Consider the following 23,151-nt stretch of genomic DNA (forward strand, 5'->3'; position numbering starts at 1 on the left):
CACAGAGAGACCCTAAACCTGTGTGCTAGGACCCCATGGCTCCCTCTCCCTCCCATCCCCAGTCTCCTCTGCACACTCTCCTGGTTTCCAGCAATGGCTTTGTGACCTCCTGCTTGCTGTTCAACTCACCTGGGAGGAAAAGCCTTCCATGAGCTCTTCAACCCTAAATAAAGTGTTTCCACCTGGGTACAGGACGCAGCTCACACCCAATCCCCACCACTTTCCCCTCACCATTCTGTTGTAAAACTCCTCCCTAATCTCCATTTAGCAAGTAAAAATACAGGATGCCCAGTTAAATCTGAATTTCAGATACACAACAAATATTTAGTATATTCCAAATATTGCATGGAAAATACTTAAACAACAAATAATTTTTAGTATATCTGAAATTCAAATTTAACTAGTGTCTTGCACTTTACCTGGCAATCCTGTACCAGGCATACAGTACCATTCAGTTTTAGCTCCTAAAATATTTGGTACTAAAATATTTGGGTTCTAAACTCCAAAAGGACAAGGATCTCACGGAATTTACCCTTATTTCAGTGATATAAATCCTGTGAGAACATTCAGAAAATTATAATTAAAATGAGAGTTGTATGGTTACTTAAACATTAGAAGTACCTGGTGTAAAATTACTGAAAATGTATTCTCTGTCCTAAACTTCTTTTCAAAAATCAATGTGTAGAAGCTAACATTTGAAAAATACTTTGGGGATATCTTTTTGGCAATTTAAGTGTGTTACACAGAATATTAGTCATACTTGGGAGTTTCTCTGGAACATCTGAGAACTGTAATGTAAACAACAAAAAAATTCTACCACCGTCCATCACCAATCTCCACAATCAACAGGAAGATGCGACCACCTCAGTGAACTGAAAGAAAAGGGCCAACATTTGCAATATTTCCCTTTAAGAATACACAGTAGCCAAAAGCATTTCACAGAATGTTCAAAATTGAAAAAGCTGCACTGAGGATGCTGGAATGGAATTTCGTGTGTCAAAGCACTGAACTCATTATGCCCCAGTACCTTAATACAAAGTCCCACTTCTCCCACGTGCCACCCGAGCTCAGCCCCTTAGATAATCAGCTAACTTCTCCAGCAGGGATGGGGTGGATGGACGAAAGTGTCCCCAGGGGCCTATGACCACTTTCACCTGGAAACACCCTATACCGAACACTTCCCTTCACTAGCAGCCCTTGGAGGGCTCAGACCGCAGGCACAAGTCACTGTTACTAAGAACACAAGGGAAAAACTCACAGCACCACCAGGCAAGCTGGTGCATGAATGAATGGAGTTGTGGGAAAGGGTCCCAGGCTTTCGACCCCACCCCTTGCTCCCCCTGTAGCTGGGGCACAGCCTCCAGCAGGGACGGAGCCCAGGGAGCCCTCTTACCAGTGTGTGTGAGCATGTGCCTCTGGAGGGAGCTGGCCCAAGGGAAGACCCGGGGGCAGTGGGGACAGTTGATCTTCTGCAGGCAGTTGGCATAGGAGTTCCGCTTTGCCCTCAGCAGCTTGTCTTCTGGGGGGCTTCCCTGCTCTTCATCGCTGGGCCCATTGTGGTCGGCGGGGACCCCAGCCACCTCATCCTGAGTGTCATCCTCTGCAGTCTGCAGAAATGGACTGAACTTGTTGGTGTCCGTGGTGGCCAGCATCTTCTCAATGCTGGCAAACTCCCCACTGGAGTCTAGGTCCACCCCGCTGCTGCTGGCATGGGACCGGCTCCTCATCACCTTTTTCCGACCCCTCTTCTTGGATGAGCCAGCCGGCCCCTGCTCGGTGGGTGAGGCTGCTTCTGGGCTGCTGGCCGTAGGGGGTGGGTCACTGGATTCTTTTGGGCTGGTGGCGTCAGAGGGGGTGGTGGCGACTTTAGGGATGGTGCTTCCAAAGCCATCTGAAGTGGCAGTGTTACTGCTAGTGCTCGTGGGCCCTGGGTCTGCCACCTTGGTTTTCAGGAGGGTGGGGGCCGAAGACACGGATGAGATGATCTGGGCGATGGAGGCCAGTGGGGGCAACTCCTCTGTCACAGGGGGCTTTGGCAAGAGCAGGGGGGGCTTGGGCCGCAGCGGCCGCAGCAGGGCTGAGCTGCTCAGGAGGGCTGAGTTGCTTATGACGGTGGAGTTGCCCAAGAGCGGGGGGCTGTTCACCAGAGCTGAGGAGTAGATGGGGACAGCGAGCTGAACGGAGCCCTGCAGGGCCTGGGAGTGGGGCTCCAGGGTGGTGGCTGTTGTGGCAGTCACTGCAGGGTTTTCCAGGATCCCGTTGGGCCCCAAAGTCACCGGCAAGGCAGGGCATGGTGGCAGACAGGGAGCAGGCTGCTCACTGCTCTCGGCTTCCTGCTCCGGCTTCTTGGCTTCGCTGGGGGCAGCTGCATTGTCTCCTTTCCTGAAGTTCTTAGGGATGGACAGGTCGATGGGCTCCATGGGGCAGTCGTAGGGGGCCAAGGAAGAAGAGCTCAGGAAGGAGGGGACGTTCTCCTGCTTCACTTGGACCAGGGCCAGGCCCTTCTGCGAGAAGTCCAGGGGCTCGTTGAGGTCCACCGCAAAGCTGCTGGCGGGCTCCAGCTTGACGGAGACGTGAGGCGGCAGAGGCTGGGTGGGACCCCCGTGGAGAAAGCCATTCTGGGCCTCCAGGAAGGCGGCGAGGGGCTTGCGGTCACCCGAGGCCGTGCAGCCGGCCTCCTCCCCTCTCCCGGGGGCCTCGGCGGGTGGAGGCTCGGTGGGGCCCAGGCCGCCATCGGCCGCCAGCACGTAGCTCTCGATGTCGTGCTCCGGCACGTGCAGGTGCTGCTTGAGGATGTGGTGGATGCAGTTGCGCTTGGCGGTGAAGGCGGCGCTGCACTCCTTGCACTCGAAGGGCTTGCGGGCCTTGGGGCAGCCGCCCAGGCCGCGGCCGCAGTGCGTGCGCATGTGGATGCGCAGCGCGCGGTAGTGCTTGAGGTCCTCGCCGCACAGCCGGCACACGGTGTCGGGCGCGCAGAAGGCGTCCACCAGCTCGGCCGCGCTGCTGCTCACATACTCGATGTTCTTCTCGATGTCCTTGCGGGTGGCCTTGAGGTGCTTCTTGCGCAGGTGGCGCTCGCAGTTGGCCTTGACGGTGAAGGGGTAGTGGCAGATCTTGCAGATGTAGGGCCGCTCCCCGCTGTGCGTGCGCAGGTGGCGGATGAGCGCGGCCTTGTCAGCGGCGATGTAGTCGCAGATGTTGCACTGGTAGGGCGAGATGCCCAGGTGGGAGCGCACGTGCGCGCGCAGCACCCCCGAGAAGGCGAACACCTGGTTGCAGAAGCGGCAGGGGTACAGCACCTTGCGCATGGCGGGCGCCTTCTTGCTGCCGGGGCCCGTCATGATGGCCTTGAGGTCCCCCTCCGTGATCTCCTGCTTGATCTTGGCCTCCATGCTCAGGGGCAGCAGGGCCTCGATGATGCTGTCCTGCTCCAGCTGCGTCTTCATCTCAGGCTGGCCTGGCAGCTCAGCCCGCGGCTGCTGCAGGAAGAGCGAGGCCGGGCCAGGCTGGGCCCCGGACTTGGACTGCAGCAGGTGGGCATGCGAGGCCGCCTCCACCGAACCTTTGAGCAGCTTCAGCGGGGGCGGGGGGAGGCTGGGGCTGATGCAGCCCGGGGAGGCCTGCTGGGTGTTGATGAGAGGCGGGGGCGTGGAGGCTGCCACCACCGTCCGCGGTGTGACCAGGGGCTTTGGCTTCAGAGGAGGCATGTGCTTGAAAATGGCCTGCAGGGGGGCGGCAGGGGCCTTGGAGAGAGGCGGAAGACTGATCTGGGGGGGGGCCGAGGCAGCCATTTTCAGGATCTGCTGGATGTCGGCCAGCTCGATGGCAGACTCTCCCGAGATGGGCTTGACCACAATACTGCTGTCGGGCTGGATGATGAAGCCCTTCTGGAAGGGCTGCAGGGACAGATGCTTCATGTTCTCCTTGGTGGCTGGAAGGACCGTGAGAGAACCGCCCAGAGAAGCAGCTTCGAAAGGTGACAGACTCAGCGCATTGGCGCAGCCGGGGTCCTGAGGTAGCTGACACTTGAGTGCGTGGAGCTGTATTGCTTGGTTGTCGTCAGGCAGGGGCTCCTCGGCGGGGGTGGGCCTGGCATCTTTGGTGTGCTGCAGGCCCAGCAAGGCCAGGAAGACCTTCTGGTCCAGGGTGTCGCCAGGCAGGGGCTTGGCAGGCAGCTTTTCCCGTTCCTGGTCTGTGGCGATGTGGGTCTGCTTGTGCAGGGCCAGAGAGCACAGCATGGGGAATGCCTTGTCACAGGAGTCGCAGACGAAACGGTGCTGCTCGCTGATGCACCTTCGCAGGTTTGTTTCACACCAGGCCTGCACGGAAGCCGCCGGCAAAAGCAAGGGAAGAAAGGTGAGGACTTAAAAAGGGTCACTGGGGGCTGGCTGGTTAGCTCAGCTGGTTAGAGTGCAGTGTTATAACACCAAGGTCAAGGGTTCAGATCCCCATACCGGCCAGCCACCAAAGAAATAAAAATAAATAAAAAATAAAAATGATCACTAACTGGAGATACAGAAAGTATTTATTGTACTATTGCCACAGTATGCAGCCTTTCTCCAAAAAATATAAAGAGTTGATTCTCCCTGGCTTGCAAACTCCAGATTGGTCAAGGAAAACCAAAAGCATCTTAAGGATGATGTTTGTTTGCTGAATGACATCAATCTGCAGGTATCTCACCAGAGAGGTACTGAAGTACAGGTAGTAACAATACCATGAAGGAAGAATTAATTCTTTAAAAATGGGTGCCTCGAAAACCCAACTGATGGTAACAGAGGTTGGAGAACTGGCTTGTTTGTGACTGTGGGAAAGGGAATGCTGCCTGAAGCGGGCAAAAGGGAAGGTCACCTGGGAGTCACACGCGTGTACATATTTGGGTGTGTGCATATATATGGGACATACTTCACTGTTGACTTCTTCTATCAATTTTTTTAAATGAAAAAAAAATTTTTTGAAGTAGCTTTAGCAGTGCTTTATAAGCAGAAAACAAATATGGCTCTTTTCTCATTCAGGTTAATAATGACCCAAATTGTTTTTAATAGAAACTATGGGGCTGGCCAGTGAGCTCAGGTGGTTAGAGCGTGGTGCTGATAACACCAAGTTCCAGGGTTCATCTGATCCCTGTACCGGCCAGCCATAAAAAAAATCAATCAATCAATCAGTAAATTACAATGCTAGAAATATTTAGCTGTAATGCAGGTATTAAAGAAAGATTTAAGAAATGCAAATTTAAATCATGATAGGGCTGGGCAGTAGACAATTCACAACTTCCGATCTCAAAGCGCCAAGAATGGGCAAAGGCACTACTGAGTTAGACTCCCTCTTAGCATGCAAACAGGAAATTCAGTCCAAAGTAAAAGACCACCCACCCTCTCAACCCAACGACCGAAGAAGACCAAAAAGGCCAAGCTGAATTTTAAGGGAAAAGATGTTATAGGAAAGACAAAACGCAACTGACAACATTCTAAGGAGAGGAAACCTTAGGGTGAGGGAGCTCAGCCCAACTCCATCGACCGTGGAGGCGGCTGCGGTTCCGCCGGCAGGTCAGAGTACCTGGGAAATGCGAGGAAACTTCCTGCAGGAGAAGTCAGTGAATCCCAAGTCGTGGAAGCCAGCAGGAATGGAAGGGTTGTTCTGTATGAAAGGCCTTCCCATCGCGTCCCTGGGAAGCTGTTTGTGGACAAGCGCATTGTGGCGCAGCAGTCCGCGATGTGTTCGGAAGGTGACGCAGCAGATGTCACATCTAGGAAAAGAAAGGAACACGGATGAGGAGGCAGCCAGGTCAGAGTTTCCACTCGTCCTTTAGCCATATTATAGCACTTTTTTGTTGCTCCATTTCAACTGAACAAAATAAATGATATGACACTGAGAAGCCAGTCTGCTCATGGTTAGCACCAAAACACTATTCCTTTAAAAAAACCCAAACTATATTCTACCAACTTCTGGATGCCAAATCTTTGCAGGCAGCAAAAGATGTATGTACGACCGGAACATCCAAAGCCTGTGCAGAACAAGAAGACAGCAGGAACCCGAAGCCACCGCTGCAGACCGACTCGTTCTTTCCTGAATCACACAACGTGGAGGGAACCGTTTCAGAGGCTTTCTCCCTCCCTCAGCTCGATAGCTTCTAATGATTTTAAATATTTAAAAGTCAAAAAAGAATATGTTTACACAGAATCTAGAACAATCACATCAGCGTCCCTGGTATCAGGGATAAAATGATAATTAAATCCTCCAACTGAATTAGTAGCAAGTGCAGTGATTGTGTATTAAATTCTGGTATTATTACCATTACTATCTGGAACATAACCATAGCTCTCACACACTGAGCCCATACTGAGTGCAGGGCAGAGAGGCGGATATCATGACCCTCATCTTACAGATGGAAGCACAGGCCCCAAAATGTTAGCAACATGACAGAGGTCACACAGGCAGTAAGAAGCAAAGACAAAATGGGAGCCACATTCACTCCCACCACGCTTGTCACAAGACTGTCTCCCTTTCCTTGACAGACTCCCACAAATGCAGCCCACTTAAAAATCATGACACTTCACTTTGGAGATGATCTTCCACACCTTAAATGTGCTGGGCCACACAGATGCATAGCAAACACCATTTTATAATACTGTCTCCACTTTTCCTACCAGTGTCTTCCAGGTCTTCACTGAGAACCACATTTAAAATGACACAATAATTACATTATTAACATCCCCTAGACTTGCACTGAAAACAGTAGCAACTAGAACAACGTGGCTACTTAAATTTACATCAATTAAAATGTCCACAGTCATGCTATGCTAGCATCATTTCAGGAGCTCAGTGGTGTTGGGCAGTGCAGACAGGGCATGTTTCTCGATGGCAGGAAGTTCTATGGGATGGCACTGGGCACTGCACAACCGTGTACTCACACATGTGCCATGCATCTGACCCTGTCAAAACCTCGAAGAGTGGTCCTGTTATCAGAGAGGAAAAGCAATTTGTTCACATTTACACTGCACACACCTCAATGGAAACTTAGTTTGCTTTGAAATTCTTCTCTGGAAATAAAGAGATAAGGCAATAATCACCCACGAAGCAGCTGAGCTCACTTTTGAGAAGTGCTGAAAGAAAGAAGTGCCAAGTATGTGCAGCTTGGTGGCCTTATCGCATCGTGGCGGGGTGCGGTCCCGCCGTGGATCCACCTCTCCTAGCTCCTCTGTTACCATGGGGGCATCTCCCCAACAAGATTCCTGTTGTCATTCAACTCCACTTAGAATACTGGGTTCCCAGGAGGCCCTCAAAACATTATGCTCCTGCTTGAGGGACGTCTGAGCTCACGAGCTGTGGTCCAGGCTCTGGGGGAGGGATGGTTTCAGATAATGCAGAAAACCTTCAGAGATTGGAAATCCTTGCAACGTGGGCCCCGACGTGCAGCTTCCTCCCCTTTCTCTGGCCTGCTCTCTCCCCCATCCTGGGGATGGACCCCAAACCACAAAACCATTCCTTGCCAAAGTACCCAGAGGTCTAAGTCACAGGCTATGAGACAGAGTGAAGGGCAGCAAAACAGAAGCAGCCCTCTGGGTGAGGTTCTCTTTCTGGCTGGAACATGATCAAGTTCCAAGGTGCACCCACAGAGGGGACAGTGACCCTTGGAGGCTGATGGGAACTCCTCTTCTACTGCCCTAGGAATGGAGCTCCTTCTTTTCTACCACCCAGCTTCAGGCCGCCCAGGCTCAAGCTCAACTGCACTCTCTACGTGGTCACCAACCCAGCACCTCACCACCGGTCAGCTGCAAGCTCTCTGGCTGTGATCCTGGTCAATTTACAAAAACTTCAGAAGGGAAGCCGCTATACGAGTCCTCTGGTGGCATGTGTAATGTGACAGAACCCATTGCCCAGTACGATGGTGCTTCTCGGGCACATGTACTGGACAGTCAGTCTGGGAAAGAGGAGGAGGGGCCAGGGCTGGAGGGAGGCGCCAAGCCCAGGGCTCAAGAAGGCTCCACAAACATGGGATCTACACTCAGGGCGAGCTGCGCGCTCAGACCTACGGCACCATCTGCTTTGGTACTTCATGATATTTTTGAGCACCTGTCCCATACATTTGTTAAACTGAAAAATGTGTCTGTATGTGTATACATATATATGTAGGAATATGCATTTACACACACACACATATTTGCCTGTATATAAAATATGCCAGGTGGGGGGGAGGAGAGAAAAGGAGGGGGGAAAGAGGAAAGGGTAAAGGGTCACGAAAATCAACTACAATGTATATTGAGAAGTTAAAATTAAAAAAAACCTAAATAATAAAAATAAAACAAATAAAAATAAAATATGCCAGAAACATTTAAAATATAAAAATAAAAAATTTTAAAGTACAAGATTAAAAAAAAGTTCAATTTTTTTCCCTGTACCCCAGAGATCTTCCTGAACACAGTCTGCTTTTGAGATTACTATACTATTAGCCACGAATATTCCGTGTGAGCGGCACCGGTAAGCAGGTTTTATAAAGGGAAGGCAGAGTGCCTCGCAGTGAATGTCTCATCATTTATCTCTGTGTCTGTATCCTCCTCCATTCTCTTGCTCTCCCATTTATGGACAGAGTTTTGTATGTAGCAGTTGCTCAATAAACACATGGTAGATTACCCAGTACCACCCACGAGCTCTGTCCCCAAGGAAGGCAGTGGTGCAGCAATGGGGGGTACGGGCTCAGGGTGCATGACCCCAGGGAAGGGATGGGAGGAGTTCAGACGGTGTGACCTCAGACAGCTTGTTTCCACATGCACTTCAGTTGCCTGCTATGGAAAGTTTCCCAAACACGCCAAAGAATCCCCTCGTGACCTTGTTAAAAAAGCAGATTCCTGGTTTCCTCCCCAGACTACTGAGATCAGAATGGCTAGGGGATGGGCCTAGGAGTCTGTACATGAACAAACACACCAGCTGAGTCTTATAGTTAGACAAGTTTGGAAAACAAATTATACTGAGAATTAAGTGTGAGAATCTAGAATCGAAAAACATCCTAAGCAACAGGCCTGGAGAAGAGAAACTGTCCATACTTTACTCATCTTTAACCTCTTTCCTCTTCCTTCTAAGCCTCAGTTTCCCTCCCCATCTGGAACAGAGGGATCTTTGGAGTTACTGTGAGTAACAGATAGCAAAGTGGCTTAGGGCACAGCCTTGTAACTCCAAGGTCAAGGGTTCAGATCTCTGGACTGGCCAGCTGCCAAAAAACAAAGAGATAGCAAAGTGCTTTGAAAAATGCAAGGTGCAATTCCAAATTTAACCACGATTTTATCTTGCCAGGGGAAAAAAGAAATCAGGAAAAGCCCGTTTCCTAGGATGTTTTTTAACAAGGATGAAAATGCAGGAAAAACTGAGTGTAAATTTCAAATGGATGTGTTCTCTCTTTTCACTCTCAAGAACTTCATAATCATGTTCACTTCTGTCTGATCTTGAGACTCGCGGGGAGGAACGAGTGCTCTTTTTGGTCGGCGCTCTGTCCTTCCTTACCTGCTTCCTCGACCCCCCTCAACCTCCTGGAGCCACAGCTCCTAAAGAGAAGTGCACACTCCAGCCTGCACACGTACTCAGAGCTTCCAACAAGGTCTAGCAGCGTCTGGACCCTCACTTCACACCTCCACTTCCATGGGATCTCAACCAAGGCGCTCCTATTTCACTTCTGAAAAGATGTAGAATGTCATCTCACAACAAGCTGCTTGAAAGTGGCAGAGAAAAAAAAAAGTTCTGCTTTGAAACCAGAAGCACATCGTGAGGTTAGTTAAAAGGAAGAAAGAAACACCAACAGAAACACCCTTGCTCCCAGCCTCACACTCAGCACCTGCTGACAGACCTTAAGTAAAACCAGCATGGAAAACCATCACCCAGAAACATGCGGCTCAGCCTTTATCAGGTGGAGGCACTGGGGTTCAAACGGCCCACCCAAGGTCCCAGGAGAATGCTTTGCAACCTTGTTTCTAAGCAGCTCTTCAAGGACAATGGGGATCACTGTAAATCTGTGGACCACGCTGCTGCATGCAGAGCTGGCTGCGGGCACTGTTCTCAGGGTATTTGCAAACCTCTCTTGGGGCTGTCAGTCTTCATTAAGGCCACAGCCCTGGGCCGGGTGGTCCCCATGAGGCTTTCCTAACCCCCAGTTTGTGGTATATCTCAACTCTGCCAGGAACTCAGAAAGAGCACAATTGCAAAATATTCGGATGGGGTAGAACGGCACTTCAGAGTCACAGGAGAGGGGAGGGCTGTAAGACAATTTCATTTTGCAATAGATTTGGACAATGTGCCAGAGGGAAATTTTACAAAATCTAAGAGGCTGCCTTTTGATTCTGGCAACACAGATGGCCCTATATTGGTAACGGAGAGCAACTTTTCCAACTGGCAACTAACTACACTATCAGTACGATAAATGTACTTGGGGAAAAGTGTATCCCTCTCTTTCTTCTTTTCAATCACATACCGAAATACATTACTCTCAGGTGAAAAAAAAATTTGCGAGTAGAAAACCCTCCCAAGGACAGTTGAAGTAAAAGTGAGATCACACGTGGAACGCAGGGATGAACATAGAGACAGACACCTAGCCTGGCCTCAGTTTACAGAAGCTGCTTGGCATATGTGAACTCCAAATCACCATGCTCACAGACAGTGTTTCTGGACTGCAAAGCAGTGCACAAGAGCTGATTCACCCAGGAAACACCCAAACACTAGCACATGCTAGCCAATGTTTCTATAAGGGGGTAAGGAATTTTTATTTAGGATGCTGGAATAGATTGGACCATTCCCCACCCCCACATGTAACCTCACAGCCCCCGACTGCAGAGTCCTGCCTCCTGCAGGCTGCTCCGCTGTAGCAGCTTCTATCAGCTGGTGCAGGGGCTCTAGCACTTCTCAGGGGTGGGTGGTAGGGGAGGGCTGCGGTGTTGCGGCGTGCAGAGTAGGGACACCCTTGAACAGCAAAAGGGAAGCACCTGCCTGCAGCTCCTCTTCTCTCTCTTTGCGTCCCTCAACACCACTTGTAATGTCACTGAAGTGCACTGAGGAGGTGTGGAGCACAGGGAAAAAGGGTTGAGGTGGCCGGGGGTCCCAGGGGGAGGGAAACACCTCCCAGCAGCACGTGGGGTACGTGAGCCAAGCTCTCACGTGGCCACTGGTATGTATGGGCACAGATGGCAGGAAGGGGGAACCTGATCAGACAGCCTTCTGTATATGCTTAGAAAAGTGCCTTCCAGTTATCAGCGATGTAGGCAGGTGCTGTCACAGCAAGAGCTGGTTTTAAACTCTCATATTCACAGCCTTCCTGTCCCTTCTCCTACAAAAACCAACCAAACAAACAAAATCCCACAGCACCCTGGCTCTGACTGTCACCAGGCTAGAAAGAGCACATTGCTAATGTGGTCAGAGGGGGAAGCCTGACTCCCACAGGGCCGGCGAGCTCCACCCCATCCTGAAGTCACAGAGGGCCCCAACCCCGCCAGCCACGGCTCCACCACGTGCCTGAGTCAGAAGGGCAGGGACAGCCAGGAAGGGGTAGAAGGAGCCAGATCCAGTAGGTCAAAGAAGTACCTCATCTGCCAGCCCAGGTTTGTCCTTTCAATTCTCAAAGGACTTTAATGTAACCAGTAATGTTCTCGTTCATTCTCAGATCCACTCTTAGTCTTAAAAAAATACAAAAGTAACATTACATTTTTAAAAAGTCACTGAATTGAGAACTGCCACATTTCACAGATGCCTAATTAGGTAGGGCACTGCAGTATCTGTCCTGTTGACAACAAATGTCTTTGTAAGAAGACAGAACATCCTTCTTTCCAATTGGTTTATTTATTATTTTTTAAGAAAACTGCTTCTTTCTGGGCTGGTGTGATAAGTATGCTATTATGGTATGGACATTCTGGGTAAGAAGTAATGTTAAAAGAACTAGCCCTAAACAGATCCAGCCAGTATTGATGGCTCGTGGTAGGGCTACCTTACTTATCAGGAATAACTATCACCATTAACAGCTTCAGCCCTGAAATATGAATCTGGAATCCACAGCCACTACCTGGAGCGGTTTCCCAAATAATCTTCAGAAGTACCTTAAATGGGAGGGGAGTTTGCACATCCACTACAGATTGAGTCAGGCCTAAAGGCAAACTTATCAGCAGTGTGATTTATAGAAATGGAAAACAAGAGCACCGAAAGTCATTCCCGGCCCCCCTTCTTAACCTTGTGGTTGAATCATTTTGGGATTAGTTCCCCCATGGCTTGCTCCAGTAATATTTTATCCATATAGTGACCTACCTTAACTCTTCAGAATGAGATGAAAATCCTGAAGTCAATAAAAAAGGCTTAACGGAGCAGCCCAAAGATAACCCACTCAGGTGTCTCCTGGGCCTTCTGGGCCGTTTCATAATTCTATCAAGTCTACCACTGTGGCAGCTGAGGAGCAGACAGATGACCCCTCCCCTCAAGCAGCAAGAAAGGGTTAATTAAAAGAATTTTTTTTTTTACTATGCCAAGTATATTTTCAAAAGACTGAATTAGCAAATTTGGAACATCAGGAAATTCACTTCTTTAGAATCTCGGGTTTCCCCAACAATTTAAGGAAAATGATGTGCATTTGGTTCTATTATTTAAAGGTGTCAAGTCCCTTCAAGCTTCTAAATATATGCCTTTCAACACAGTTCAATTACAAAACTTGGGAGGTGCGACTCAAACCAAATTTAAATGGCCACTCAGTTTCCCAATCCTTACAAAAGCAAAACTAGATAAAAGCGACTTTTTATACCAGTAAAGAGTAAAAGACAAATTGCTTTCTTGTTCTCTGTTAAGCAAACAGTGCTTGGGAGAAGCCCTGGAATTTGACTCCTCAATTTCACTGGAATGGGAGAGCCAAGGAATGGCACAACAAACCCCAACTGTAGATGCTGGAAGGTTTAAAGTATCTAAAAAGACACACGTTCTAAATAGTCATCATCAGGAGAAAAAGTTCACTTCGTGTTTGCTGCAGTCTGAGGGCTGTGGATTTATCCCCCTTCATCCTCACACCCTATTTTCAAATCTATTTTCCAGATGGGGACACTGAGCCTGCACTCGCCTGAGGTCACAGAGATACCCGGTGGCAGGCTGGAATGGAGCCGCCTGGCTTAACTCCACACTGCTGTGCTGTATGTTCAGAGGACAGTTCTTTGCAGATGCCCTGGCTCCCTACACAACCCAAGTCACAGTCTTCATGCCTGGACACTGGCTCCACCGGGTGCATTTCCTAGCACCGCCACTCCCCCATCCCCTGCAGCCCCTGTCAGCAGGACCTGTGAATACCTGCTGAGAAGCTGCAACTCAGCACGGCCACTTCCTTGAGATGCTGAATCCCTCGCTCATTACAGTGTTTTAATCAAGAGCCTGGCATTCCTTTTAAAAAGGGATTTCATGCCTCATTTTTCCTGCTGTCTCCAGAGGCCAGGAGTAAGTGCAAACATCCTCTCCTCTGGAGCTCCACCCAGCTCCGACATTCCTCTCCCCTCAGCCCACCCTCCCTTGCCCATCCCGGGGCAGAGAACTGACATCCAGCAGCTGCACTAATCTCTCCCAGTTGCTGTGAGCAGTGCTGACGGCCTGTGACAGGGCCCTGGCCGGGCAGCCTCCTCTCCCCACGTGCCCGCCCAGGCTGCACGCCCTGCCCGGACTGTTCAACCCAAGCAGCAGGGAGTGATGCCCAGGGCAGAGTCTGAGGGGTTTCACGAGGGGCTGGTGTGGGGTAGGCACAGCCCCAGCATTAGTTTAAATCTGTTTACACCCAGCCAAGCCTCGGACCCCTGGACTCTTAAATACAGGAGGCTGACAAATGTTTTGTTATGTCTTTCACCTATTTGTAGAATGACGTTCATCAAGTGTGACACCTAGGCCACGTGAATGAGTCTTAGGGTCTCTCTGCAGATGGTGGGCGTGCACTGAAGGGAGCTGAGCATCCTTGGAACAGTCGAGAAGGAAGATGCTGGTGGGGTGGCCCTCAACGCCCTCCCAGCCACAGCAATGCTGACCCTCCCCCTCTCAGAGCCCTGGGTGCGTGCCAGGGTCCCTGTGGCTTCCCTCATACTAACTCCCCACTCACATTTGAGGGCATCGCCTTGAACTTTTTTCTTTTATTTGGCAGCTGGCCAGTCTGGAGATCCAAACCCTTGACCCTGGTGTTTCAACACTGTGCCTTGAACTTTAAAGTCACCTCAGAGACAACGAAGATCAGTAACGTGACCAGACCGAGGACCCAACCCGGAGGAATGGCAGCGAAGTGCCACAGCCTCCAATGTGAGCCCTCCGTGGGGATGGCAGGCGGCGCCTTCTGGGCCCTGCTCTCTGCCTCGTGACCAGCGGCCCAGACACGTGTTTGTCGACCAGCCCGAAGTCCCTGCCTTCACCATCTCTGTTTTCTCAGGCCTGGTCAGGTGACTCAGTCATTTGCTGGACACATTTTAACTGAAATAATGTTAAAATTACTTATTACCCAATCTCCTTTAATTAAGAAGGCTGCTAAGATTATACAATAACTTTGGCTGAGTTTTGCCTCAGCAGCGGCCACAATAACCGCTCCTGCCCACCCAGCCCATGCCAGGCGACAAGCCGTGCACACACCAGCCCGCAGCCTCGCCACGCTCCTGCCACAGGAGCTCTCTTAAAACTGCTCTGTGGGCTGCTGAGCGCAGCCTGAGATGTAACTGGGTCACACGCACACACCAGAGTCCAAAGATTTGCTAAATGAAAGCAAGAACGGGAAACCTGTCACTGACAGTGTTTACATTGATTACATATTGGCATTATATGTTGACTACATTGGTATAATCCACAAAGCACTATTTATTTTGCTTGTTTCTTTTTACTTTTAAAAATGTGGCCACTAGAAAAGTTCAAATGACCCATGCAGCTCACATTCCACTGCTAGTGGCCAGCGCGGCCCAGCCTTTCCCACAGCTAACTTGATTCACAGAGCGCATGGCTGTGGCCATTCTATTCTAATAGCCATGCAGGACATTCCAGGCCCAGAGGCATCCCATCCTCACACGAGGGAGCTCTCTTTGCATCCATCCGTTCTCTGAACACTCCGTCCCTCACCTCCAGTTCCAAGTGCCAACTGTAAATAAGCCCTATGCCGCTCGGGTCCCTGCCTTCTCTCCCCGGTCTGGAGGGGAACGATTTACTATTGTTGGTCATGTCGGGGCAAACCAACACCTGACTCTGAGAGCTAGAATCTCTGAGTGGCTCCATACCTTCCTTTTGTTCTATGCCAACACTTCGTTAACTTGAAACACAGTGGACTGGACAAAAACAGACTCCACATTTACACGGGTTTGGATTTCCAACACTTTTTATTAAGGAACAACGGGCACCTTGCCAGCTTCGGTGGGTGGGGGCAGGGGGAGAGAGCGAGAGGCCAACAGCTGCTCTGAGTTATAAACTTTCTGTCTCAACTGGGAGCATCTCACTGTGGTTCTGCTGCCTTTGGGGTTTGCAAATGGGGCTGGTGTCTATTTTAGTTCTGGGTTAACAAGCAGTCTCCCTCAACAGCTACCGTGGCAGTTCACGGCCTGGCCAGGCCACCCCTGATGGCAGCCTGTTATGTGGAAGACAGAGAGAAGCGAAGGGCAATGAGCTGTGTTCTGTAATCAAGTCCTTTTGGTTTCCAGATGCTGGTCCCACCCCACCTAGTAAGAGTCAGTACACAGAGCCACCAGGCAGGGGATGGTCTGCTCACTCACCCCACGCAAAGGATGCCGGGCCACCTCTTCTCACTGGCCACCTCACCACCGGCTGCCATGGGGCCCCTGGGATGAAAGGCTGCTGGAGGGGCTAGCCCCTGCAAGACGACAAGCATTCCTCAGCCAAGCCTTCACCAGAGGGCGTGATCGTGGAATAGGTGAGGAAGACCCTTGCCTTGTCAGCTGGACAGGCAGGACCGGAGGCTCAATTCACAGCCTGTCTGTGCCACTGGCCTTGGAATCACTGCAGGGGGATTACACTCTGAGTTGTGCCCATCCTGCTCGTGAGCTGAGCGACCAGTGCAGTTCCAAACTCTGTCCCCTCTGAGGAGGACGCACACCCTCGTCCAGGCCAACGTTTCAGAAGGGGACGCCTCATTTTTGTCAGTGCTGCACACAGGCTGTGTAGCCCCGGACTGCCCAGAAAGCTCTCGTGAGAGCCAAGTTATTTTTCTTATAGGACAGAGTTATCTGGAAGGGAGCAAATAGATAGTTCCTGAGATGGTATCTGACCACAAAATAAAGTATGAAGTGAGATAAAATATAGGGAGGAGCTCAGAGACAAGCAGTGTGTTCAATGTCATGGCTGTTTGGCAGGGACACCAAGCGGGTGTGGGGTCCCCATGCCATTTCTGCCTCTGCCGATGACTCCTGGGGAGGCTCGTCTGGGTACCCTGCCCCTGTTCACTCAGGACCTTAGTCTAGAGAACTGCTTCAACATTCCCCACCCACCACAGGCCACCGTTCTGGGGATGCTGTGGACATTAATGAAGCCATGATGACAAGTTCCCAAATCTCTCAGAGCCAGAGGGTCTGCAGAAGGAAGAGCCAAGCGCCACTTCTCGGTAGACGGAAGAAAACATTGTTAGGACACAGGTTTCAGAATCACAGACTTTTGGGCCTGAAAGGGCACACAGGGACTATCCGGTCCAGCTCCTTCAGCTCGCAGAGGAGGAAACGGAGGCTGAGATGCAGCTGACCAAGGTCACGCTGAACAGAGGCGGGCCTGACAACCAGCCCATGCCCGCTCCAACGCGTCAGGAAACTGCCCGCGACCGAACAGTTCCACACGGACATTTTACAGCACTTAACTGCCGAGCACTTTAAACTCTTCGTAAATTCTTTCTTCCCCCGCCGATGGAAAAACGTGAAGCTGACATGATGAAGGGAGAGTGATACCTGACCGGCTTCAAGTTACCGTACAGTCAGGGGTTTCCCCTCACACACAAGTCTTTAGCTTGCTCAGACCTTTTCACAACTAAGTCACAACTAAACACGTGTCCTCAGGAAGGAAATCTGGTCCATATATCAGGGATTCTGACAAACAGATGCCCTAATCCCTGCACTCCCAAACTTCTAAAACCCAAAGCTGCAACCGTGCACGGGCCCCTCCCTCTGCTCTTGGATGAATCTTTGGCTGTGTGACTTCCAGAACAGGCTATTTTCAAGTCTTTCACCTCCGGCAGAGGCTCCCATGCGACTCTCTGTTCTTTTCAGTGCTTAAAATCCAAGGCAGTAACATTTTTAAAGTGGCAATTCTGTAGGAAAAATTTCCAAACCCATTTGTTCATCAAGAACATAAATGAGAAAATGTAGGAAGAAAGAAATTTCCCCTGAATTCTGCTGGCAAGTGCTATCACCATTCACGTCTTCTGCCTGATCAGAAACACCAGAGCGGGAGAAGACCTAAAATTGAAGCTGGACCAGCTGAACAATTATCCATCACTGCCTCATTGAAGCATAACAGGCTTCACTTTTGATCAAGTGTCTTGCACTCAGTGGAACTTTCTCTGACCCCTAAATGCTTTCTGAGGTGTCTATGCTACCAGCCTAGCTCAGTCCAAACACTTCAGAGCACCAAATACATACCAGTGCTGTGCTGGGGCAAGCAACATGTGGGCCGTCCCTGTCTGGACCATGTATTCATGCACAGCTAACAATCATTTGGGTTGCAACACGTTTTGTGAAGAAAATGTGTCAGGTGCCCAAAAGCACCCCATGATAGGAGACTCCCCAGTGCACTGGGGGGCTCACTGGTGACTGTTGAAGGGGCCTCACCAGAAGTGAAGGAGGCAGGGTGAACCTGAACAGTGTGAATCTACCCCTGGGCTGCAGCCACCCTCTCTGACCAGTCTGAGCCCAACTTCTTCCCCATACCGGAGTCTGTCTTTCTTTCTTTTTTTTGAGGCTGGCTGGTATAGCGATTGAACCTGGACCTTGGTTTTATCAGCACGATGCTCTAACCAACGAAGCTACCCGGCCAGCCCCTCCAACAGCCTTCTTAACTGCCTTGCTAATGTCTTCATACACAAGCACAATCACTGGAACCCAGTGTGGAGTACAAGAAATAACGGTACATACTGCCAGAAGAAACAGGAATGAAAAAGCGCTTCCCAAACCACAGGTCTGGTTCGCCCTTTCTCCTACCTGAGTGGGTTATCTGAATGGGTCTCCATGTGGGTCTCCAGTCCATACTTGCAAACAAACTCCTTGAAGCATACCGGGCAGTGAGAGACCTCGTCAGCCTTCTTCTCCATGTCACCCGACTGCCCATCTTCTACCATCTTAGGGGAAAGGAAAAAAGCGAAGTCACAAAAGAGGTCCCCTACATAGTGGGTCTCCTTCAGAAGAGATGACAAACACTACATCCAGAGACGTTTACTAAGAGAAAAGGGACACGTTCCCCACCTGTGAGCATTAAGGATGTGACTGACCAGTCATTCATTCACATGACAAATACACAGAACACTCCTGTCCACCCACCCACCCCTCAATCCACTCATCCGCTCATGAGTACTCATGGAGCACCTAGTACCTGCCAGGCACTGGAAGTAACAGAGGGAGGACACAAAGTCCCCAGCACTTATGAAGCTCCCATTTTAGCCAGAGAAACAATTTAGAAAGCTGGTAACAATTCTAAAAGCTCTTTGTTCCATGACTGGGCTCAGCTGGGGGGCTCCAGAGAGGGAGTGCACCAGGTGCTCTCTTCCTATACGCTTAGCAAAAACAGTGTGCAAAACACAGGTGAAAAGCTCAGGGTGGACATTCGCCAAGTCCCCACACTGAACAAATAAAGACTAGAGGTATTTCTGCCAAAGTCCTGTGATGAGGTCTTTGTTGGGAGCCAGGAGGACCTTTTTAGCTGGCGTTGGGTCTTCTCTCTCTGACTCGGCATCATGACTCAGTTTCCTCTTGGAGGACAGCCTCCTGCGCTTCAGAGGGGACGGAGGGGCTGCAGCTGCACCGTTAGGGTCCTTCTCATGAATCTTCATATGTCTGAAAAGAACACACAATGTGATTTAACAAAAACTCAGTTCATTTATGTCTTCTAAACTTTTTATTTTTAGGCATCGATACTTAAATTTTCTTTAGTTAAGAGATATGAGGTACAATTTACACGGTGACTTCTGTCTTTTTTTTTTTTTTGACTTCTGTCTTTTTAAAACCTTATACTCTCCTTGAACCTCTCCTAAAGCTCTTGCACGTCCCGTTTATCTTGCAAGTGCTGTCTAAGAGTTGTTCCATGCCTTGCTGTTTGTTGGAAGACATTCATGAACTCAACCGGCATGAACGAGATAAAAGCTATCTGGTGACCTGTTCTACTTATTCAGATGAAAAGCACTATAGTAGGACAAATAATTCTATAGAATAAAGAATGCCAGACACCTAAACTGCTCCACTAGTTCAAAAACTAAGTAATGACTCTGTATTTGCCCCAGAATCCACCCCCACTGACCCCACTGTATGTCTCTCTCTCTTTGCCTTCGAAAACAGTTTGGGGGTCAAATTTGAGGCGTGCTGACAGAGCAGATGTCCAGAATGCTTAAGACCTGAAAGCCTTTCCATGTTGTTCATGGTATTATGTGGATTTATAGATCATGAGAGTGGCTTGAACAGTGGGATGAGTGTGTTATGCGCTGCAACTCTGATAGCTACAGGACAAATACACACATGTAGGAAGAAAAGTATTACATCTAATACGCATATGTCTGTTCCAAAAAGAGTCTCATGGGTGACATGATTTAAGTGACTAACTTTATCGAGTTCTGACACAAATGTCCTAAGAACAAGGTCCCAAGATATACACGAAAAGAATGACATTGCAAACAGTCTCAATTTCCTTATTTTGCAAAATAAAAATGGTTTCGTTTTGCTAATGACAATCTCCATCACCTTTTGACTGGGGTTAAACTATGCCAGATGTAGGAATGTAGCCACAGCTTTTTGTGAATAACTATTTTATAGGATTATCTGACTTGAGGAATTTTTAGGAGTGGGGAAAGGACAGCACCATTTTCATAAACTGTCCTATGAAAAGAGGCTCAGCTCTCTTTTTTGCTGAGCCTTCTTTAGAGGAGACAGGTGGAGGATGAAGTGGCTGAGAAGCCCACGAGTGACAAGCAGCTACATTTTGAGGCTGCTCAGGCCTCTGACTTGGGATAACTGTGAGGGTGCCTTTCCCACCATGACCTTGCCTGTGGTGATCAGAGTCCTCTGCTCCGTGAGCGTGTGACGTATGATGCTGGAGATGGCCACGAACATCTCTTACTCTAGTTCCACAGACATACTCTCAAAGGGGAGGGAGTCCCACATAGCTCCCTGCCCGCCCATCCAATCCCCCTGCCACAGCAGCACCAGCCCCCAACCATTCACCAGGAGAACTGCAGAAGAGGTGGCCTAACCACTGAGGACATGGGACCCAGGAAGGGAGGCTCAGGCCAAACCTCTGGGGGAATTGGTGTGGTGAGCAAAAAGATCTAATGGGAGAAAATGAAAAAGCATCACAAACAACATTGTGCCTACACCTACCTACAGACTGAGCACCCCTAATCTGAAAATCCGAAATGCTCCAAATTTTGAAACTTTTTGAGTGCTGTGACACTCAAAGGAAATGTTCACTGGAGCATTTTAGATTTCGAATTTCTGGATTAGGGATGTTCAACTGGTATGGATTCTGCAAATATTCCAAAATCCGAAAAAATCCAAAATCTGAAACACTTTTGGTCCACACGTTTTAGATAAGGGATACTCAAACTGTAATTTCATGCCCAGATTATTAGGGAAGGATACTTTATTATTTAGTGCTCGGATGCCTAAAGCCTTGAGAAAATTAATGGAAACAAATAGCCTTGTTCTAAGTATCTCCTCCATTGCAAAGTGATTGAGATCTGAGGAGACCATCACTTGATATCAGCATTTGGAAGAAAAAAAGAAAGGCTGGTCAGTTTCTTTGGACATTTATTGTAGAGCACACAACAATTTTAGAAATGTTCATTTTTTAAAAAACAGGCATTTAAGAATTAAGAAAGTATAACACTAAGGGGTGTAACTTAGTACCAAACCTGCCCTTTCAATAAATGACTCAAATTTAATTTTAATTCAATGAATAAAATGCACACCCTTTTCTATAGCCAATACGGTGAGAACATTAGAAATCAGAGACTGACATCTTCGTAAAGAGTTTACTGGCCCATTTGAATCATATGATACAAAAATTTACAGAAATACAAAATGATGCTTTATTATTTCATTCATTGTTATTTACAAGAGAAGCTGTTTTCACTGAGGAGAGGAGGAGGGGCTGGAACCAGCATTCAGCAAGGGGCTAGCGGGAACTTTACACGATTATTTCCATTTTGTAGATGTGGAGTTGAGGTGCAGAGAGACCGACCTGCTGGCGGCCTCACAGCTGAACAAACCCAGGTGTTCGTGCTCTTTCCTCAACCCCAACTGCCTCCACAGGCCATGCCATCTCAGTTAACTCTGCTCTGGACCACCGGCTGGAATCTTGGGGCTTTCCCCTGACCCCAGACACTTCCTCTCTGGTTGACTGTGGCCCAAGGTGGAACAGCTGGTACCAAACTCTAACAAACTTCAACAGGAAACAGAAGGGGGCACACAGGCCCGGCACAGAACATTCCCCACCTCCAGACCCGCTCAAGGACTGCAGGACTTTGGTCCTCCTCTGAAAACTGGGCCGCCCTGGACTGCGCCGCTGCTATTGGGCTCCATGGCAAGCACGAGGCTGCAGACATGGCAACCCGCTCCAGGCCTCCATGCATTCAAGCACAAGCACTGCTCAGCCTGAGGGTGGCCACAATGCGGGGCGTGCCCATTTGTCCTCCCAGCCACATGACAGCCACCAGCAGCAGGCTCATTCAGGACCTCAGTTCAGCCAGCGGGGGAACTGCCAGGGCTGGAGAGGTCTAGCCAGGTCTACCGTGGCAGACGATGTCGTTAGAGTCCCCCACCTGACCGATGCTGCTTCCTGGGCCTGTAGCAGCAGTGGCAGCCACTTTAGCTATCCCCTTCCTCCCCAACGCACATAGAAATGGGGCAGGCAGGCCATGGTGACGAGCCAGTGACAGCCTCTTCCCCTCAGTGTGTGGACAGACCAGAGGGGGGTGGGGAAGAGGCAATGCTATTTCTCCTCTTCAGAAGGCTTGGGAAAGGGCCGGCCTGTGGCTCACTTGGGAGAGCATGGTGCTGACAACACCAAGTCAAGGGCTGGGATCCCCTTACTGGTCATCTTTTTTTTTTTTAAATAAAGAAGACTTGGGAATGTTTTCTCTCAGGTTTCTTTCAAGGGCTAATCTGTCTAATTTCCATGCACCCTGAGAGTCAACGGACAACAAGGCATCCCCTCCACGCTGGAGGCAGCTGAGCTGCTACCCAGCCTTGCCCTTGGCACAGGAAGTCCCCTCCACAGCAGACAAGGCACATCACCACTTGGTTCTGCCTCATACTTCCAGCAACAAGGACATCTCCATTTTCAACAGTTGTTCTCACTGTTAAAAATGTCTTCCCCACATTGAGTCAAAAATTCCATCCTTGCTTGAAATGTCCACCCGTCCTCAGGGGCAGCACAGCATCAGCCTGCATTCTCTCTCTTCCACACGACAGCTCTTCAAACACAGCAATAGTTTCTTTTCAAAATCAAACAACTCCAGCCTCCCGCCCACGTCTCTGCCCACAAGTCTGTTGAATTATACCGGGTGCTTCCAACCTTGGAATACTCTCCAGCTTGCAGACATTCTTCCTGAGATGCCAGATCCAGAAGCGAACACCAACCCAGATGTAGCCCGCAACTCAGGGCATGTGGCTGTTACAGCGACCTCCAGAGGTGATGTAAAGAGCTGGGCGTGGTTCTGCAGCACGTGTTTAACGGCAATGTCACATCCTCAGTTCTCAATCTCTTAGTTGAGATGGTTGTCAACCAAAATCCCAATGATTCCTTCTTTAAAACTGCTATCAACCCATGTCCCCCCATTCTGCGCTTGAGCAGTGAATGGACATCTTTTCACTCTTCAGACTGGCAAGGGTTAGGGTCTTACAATACACAACGTCAGTGTGGTTCAGAAGACTGGCATTCTCATGCATTGTTGGTGGAAGTGAAAACTGGCAACCACTTTCTGCAAAGTGGCTGAGCGAC

At 49.6% G+C, this 23,151-nt stretch overlaps 1 protein-coding gene across 7 annotated transcripts in view; it reads right to left on the reverse strand.

Annotated features, from left to right (window-relative positions):
- Window positions 1–23,151, reverse strand: part of RREB1 (ras responsive element binding protein 1) — a 124,591-nt gene that overhangs the window by 15,741 nt on the left and 85,699 nt on the right. For all 7 annotated transcript variants that reach the window (XM_063096607.1, XM_063096606.1, XM_063096604.1 and 4 more), the window contains 4 exons: window positions 18,854–18,995; window positions 18,147–18,283; window positions 5,554–5,743; window positions 1,394–4,319 (listed from right to left, as the gene is read on the reverse strand). In XM_063096607.1, coding sequence (XP_062952677.1) covers window positions 1,394–4,319; window positions 5,554–5,743; window positions 18,147–18,283; window positions 18,854–18,995 — 3,395 coding nt within the window. The remainder of the gene's footprint in view (window positions 1–1,393; window positions 4,320–5,553; window positions 5,744–18,146; window positions 18,284–18,853; window positions 18,996–23,151) is intronic.

Source organism: Cynocephalus volans, chromosome 5 (genome assembly GCF_027409185.1).
Source record: "Cynocephalus volans isolate mCynVol1 chromosome 5, mCynVol1.pri, whole genome shotgun sequence".
NCBI classification, from domain to species: domain Eukaryota; kingdom Metazoa; phylum Chordata; class Mammalia; order Dermoptera; family Cynocephalidae; genus Cynocephalus; species Cynocephalus volans.